Below are 4,783 nucleotides of genomic sequence, written 5' to 3' on the forward strand. Positions count from 1 at the left end.
GGGCGGACAAGGAACGAGCCGGCACACCGGCATGGAGCTGGCCCGCTGACACGAGCGGCAGCCTGGAGGGAATGGGAGGAGAGAGCCCGCCCGGAACGTGTGGAAAAAATAGACCGAGGAGCTTACATACACAACAACAACAAAAAAAGAAAAACGATAATAATGATAATGATAATGATAATAATAATAATAATAATAATAGTGAATAAGAGAAGTAACATTCGTGGAGAAAACACGCGTGGCAGAGCGCGGCGTGCGTGCGTGGGTGGAAGGAGCTCCAGGGGAACCATATACACACATACATATATACACACACAAATATATATATATATACACATATATATTGGTGAGGGCATGCACATGGTGTGTATACCCGGGATGCGTGTGCGAGGGCGACCGCGCGTGTAAGGATGCGAGTGTGTGGGGAGTGAGCGAGGTGTAGGGCAGTGGGGCTCGGGCGGTGTCGTCGCGCAAAATGCGCGGACGCTGGAGGATCCCCGCGGGTGCGCAGCGGCCTGCGAGAACGCGGAGCTCCGCGGCGCTCAAGGCGTCCGCGTGTGCCGCCGAGTGTGTGTGGCCGGTTCCCTCGCGCTACAACTCCCGGAGCTGCTGTGGGGATTTTTTTCCTTCTTCTTTTTTTTTTTTTTTTTTTTTTTTCCTTCCCCTCGGTCTCTCCTTTTTTATTTTTTTTTCCCTCCTCATTCAGAGCCCGGGGTGTCTCCCGGCCCTCATTGGCCGGCCCAGATCGGCGGGGTGGAGCTTAGCCGCCTGCGAAAGGAGGAAAAGAAAAAAAAAGAGAGGAAAAAAAAAAAAAAAAAGAGACCGAGAGAGGAGAGGGAGGGAAAAAAAAAGGAGAAAACTGTAAGTGCGTAAAAAAGTTCTCGCCGTGGTGACGGATGCTCAAAAGTTCAGGAGTTTTTCCGATGCTTCCCAAAGCAGCCTGCGACTGAAAAAGAGACTGAAAAAAAGCGAGAGGGAGAGAGAGAGGGAAACTTTGCACTGGGAGATCGGGAAGGTGGATTTTTTTCTTCTTCTGCTCGCTTAAAAAAGCCAACAAAACACATCCCTCTACTTTTGTCCCTCCTTTGCAGACAACTTGTTGCAGATCCCCGTGGAACAAGGAACTGGGAGCGTGGGAGCCTCTTTGCAAAGGTTTTATTTTCTTAATACTCTTTCTGCGTTTGGAAGTTGCTTTCTCCGCTGCGATTACTTTTTTTTTCCTCCGCCGTTTTCTTTTTTAAAACATTTTTCCCTTTTTTTGTCCCCCTCCTTTCCCCCCCCCCCCCCTTTTTTGATTTTTTCCCCCTCCGCGTGGAGCGCGGGAGCTCGCCGGTGGGCTTTCCTGGGCGAAGAAGAGGAGGCTTTCGGCTCTGCCGTCGTTATTCTTCCTCCCTTTTTCCGCGCTCCGCCGGGGGGGTGGGGGGGTGGGGGTTGCCCGGCCGCCCGGTCCAGCTCGGTCCGCGGAGCGGCGGAGGGGTGGAGGGGGAAGGGACGCACTGTTTGGTCCGGCGGGGAGGGTGGGGGAAAGCTGACGGGAGGACATGCAGGCTCGCTACTCCGTGTCCAGTCCCAACTCCCTAGGAGTGGTGCCGTACCTCGGCGGAGAGCAGAGCTACTACCGCGCCGCTGCGGCGGCGGCCGGCGGGGGCTACACGGCCATGCCGGCCCCGATGAGCATGTACTCCCACCCGGCCCACGAACAGTACCCAGCCGGCATGGCCCGAGCCTACGGGCCCTACACGCCACCGCCGCAGCCCAAGGATATGGTGAAGCCGCCCTACAGCTACATCGCCCTCATCACCATGGCCATCCAGAACGCTCCCGATAAGAAGATCACCTTGAACGGGATCTACCAGTTCATCATGGAGCGGTTCCCTTTCTACCGGGACAACAAGCAGGGCTGGCAGAACAGCATCCGCCACAACCTCTCCCTCAACGAGTGCTTCGTCAAGGTGCCCCGCGACGACAAGAAGCCCGGCAAGGGCAGCTACTGGACCCTCGACCCCGACTCCTACAACATGTTCGAGAACGGCAGCTTCCTCCGCCGCCGCCGCCGCTTCAAAAAGAAGGACGCCGTCAAGGACAAGGAGGAGAAGGACCGCCTGCACCTCAAGGACCATGCCCCGCCGCGCCCGCCGCCGCCCGCCGCCGCCGCCGAGCCCGAGGGCGGCCCCGCCGGGGGCAGCGCCGCGCCGCCGCCGCCGCCCGTCCGCATCCAGGACATCAAGACGGAGAACGGCACGGCCTCGCCGCCGCAGGCCGTGTCCCCCCCCGGCGCCGCGCCGCCGCTCGGCGCCGTGCCCAAGATCGAGAGCCCCGACAGCAGCAGCAGCCTCTCCAGCGGCGGCAGCCCCCGCAGCACCCTCCCCTCCAGCCGCTCCCTCAGCCTGGAGGCCCCCGAGCCCCCGCCGCCCCCACCGCCGCCCCCGCCGCCGCCCCACCACCACGGCCCGGGCTTCAGCGTGGACAACATCATGACCTCGCTGCGGGGCTCGCCGCAGGCCGCCGCCGAGCTGGGCGCCGGCCTCCTGGCCCCCGCCGCCGCCGCCCCGCGCACCGGCATCCCGCCCGCCTTGTCCCTCGGGGGATACTCGCCGGGACACAGCTCCGTCTACGGCTCGCCCTGCGGCCAGGCGGCCGCCGGCACCGCCGCCGGCACCTACCACTGCAACATGCAGGCCATGAGCCTCTACGCAGCGGCGGGCGGCGCCGACCGGCCCGGCCACCTGCCCGCCGCCGCCGCCAGTCCCGCCGAGGACCCGCTGCCCGAGTACGCGATGCCCTCGGGCGGCGGTGGCGGCGGCGGCGGCGGTGGGGCGGGGGGCGGCGGCGGCGGGGCTCTGGGGCACGGAGGGCTGGGCGGCGCGGCGGGCGGCCACCAGGAGGGGCACCACCCGCACCCGCACCAGGGCCGCCTGGCCTCCTGGTACCTCAACCAGGCGGCGGCGGCGGCGGCGGCTGCGGCGGCGGCGGCGGGGGAGCTGGGCCCGCTGGCGGGCGCGGCGGGCTACGCGGGGCCGCAGCAGGGCTTCGCGGCCGCCCCGCGAGAGGTCTTCGAGGCGCCGCGGCTGGGGCTCAGCGCCTCGCCGGGCGGCGGCGGCGGCGGCGGCGGAGGCAGCGGGGCAGGGGGCGGCGGCGGGGCGGGGGGCGGCGGGAGCTGTCAGATGGCCTTCCCCGGCAGCCAGCCGCTCTACCGCACCTCCGGGGCCTTCGTCTACGACTGCGGCAAGTTCTGAGCGCGCCCCGTCGCGGGGACACCGCGGGAACTCAGCTCCGCTCCTCTCCGCTCCGCATCGCGCCACCGGCCCTCGCAGCGCCCGCGGAGGGAAGCGAGCGCGTCGCGAAAAGCTTTTGTACAGAGACAGCCCCAAAGCATGTCTTGGTTTGTTAAAGGACAGTGTTACTCCAATAACACGTAAGTTTTTTTTTTTTTCCTAATTGCTTTGAGAAACACTTTTTTTTGTCCCGCCCCCCACCCCGCACTCTTCCCCGTCCCTTAAGGTATTGTCATGCCCCGTGTTTAAAAGGGAGCGAAAAGTCCAGCGTAGAGTACCAGCTTCTTTCCCCTTCCCCTTCCTCTTCTACAAGGACTTGTTTTAAAATGTAAATTGCGACATAGTAATTTATTTTTAATTTGTAGTTGAATGTTGCGGACCAAACGCCAGAAAGTGTTTCCCCCTTTCCTGAAAAGTGACGTTATAATTGACTGAAACGCTGATTTTTTTTTTTTCACTATATAAAAAAAGGGAAACTGTATTAATCTTATTCTATCAATATTTTTTCTTTTTTTTTTTTTTGTTGAAAATATTCTGAAGGTATTGCATTGTTTGTTTATTAATAAATTACCATTCAGTTGGAATGATCCTTTACACGTCTGTATATTTTAATGCTTTCATTCAGAGAGTGAGAAAGAAAGAGAGGGAAAAGGGATTTCATAACTAACTTTGTCGCTGGAACAGCTTGTTCCCCTCCGCACAAATTCCAAAGACCATTTAGAAACTGCCAGGTCGAAAAATCCCTTTTCAGTCTCTTCTGCAATATGTTCCACTTAGTCAGCTCGCCTTATCCGCTAGGAAAAAAATACTTTCCCATGGCAGCTCTGAGTTGGCAAATAAACAAACACGTTTTCTTAGCAATTAATGGCAAGACCTGGAAATATTTGACCATACACAGTAGTATGGCGACATTACGTTGTTTTAAATAATATGCCTATGGAAGGATATATTAAGTGATAGCTCCGAGGTAGAAATGCATGCACTAGATTCCAGACCATGTGTAACTGTATATGTCGAGCTATTGATCGATCTTTGTGTGTTTAAAATATATTTATATCTAGAATTTACATATGTACCTATATTTAAAGAAGGACTACGTATTTATTTATAGTTTCATATACGTATTGCATATTTTTCTAAACTCCAGTGTATAGCAGATGCCAAATAATCTGTAGTACGTGTACTCTTAAATATCGTGCCAGCGTATAAATTACTGCTACTTAGGATTGATACCAAAGCGTGCAATCACATCAGTGAAGCCGCTTCTGTAACACATAAAGTACTATTTTATTTCAGGGGGAGAAAAAAGAGTAGTTGTGTTAAAGGGTACTTGTACAGTCTACCCTGTACACCTTTGCAGCTCTGCATTACTCCCGTCCTTCAGGGACTTTACTGGTCTGTGTCTCAATTGCTCGGACAGATTATTTAAAAAATATTTTGTGTGCGCGAATTTTTCTTATATAGTTGCTTTTGGGTGCTGTTTTGGTTGGTTTTTTTCTTTTTTTTTT

The 4,783-nt window shown here is 56.6% G+C and overlaps 1 protein-coding gene across 1 annotated transcript; it reads left to right on the forward strand.

Annotated features, from left to right (window-relative positions):
- Positions 1-848: 848 nt before the first annotated feature.
- Positions 849-4,596, forward strand: FOXC1 (forkhead box C1). Its single transcript, XM_053999550.1, has 2 exons — positions 849-1,015; positions 1,092-4,596. The coding sequence occupies exon 2, from the start codon at positions 1,542-1,544 to the stop codon at positions 3,234-3,236; it is 1,695 nt and encodes a 564-aa protein (XP_053855525.1). The 5' UTR covers positions 849-1,015; positions 1,092-1,541; the 3' UTR covers positions 3,237-4,596.
- Positions 4,597-4,783: the final 187 nt, after the last annotated feature.

The sequence above is a fragment of the Vidua macroura genome, chromosome 1 (genome assembly GCF_024509145.1).
Source record: "Vidua macroura isolate BioBank_ID:100142 chromosome 1, ASM2450914v1, whole genome shotgun sequence".
Lineage (NCBI taxonomy): Eukaryota > Metazoa > Chordata > Aves > Passeriformes > Viduidae > Vidua > Vidua macroura.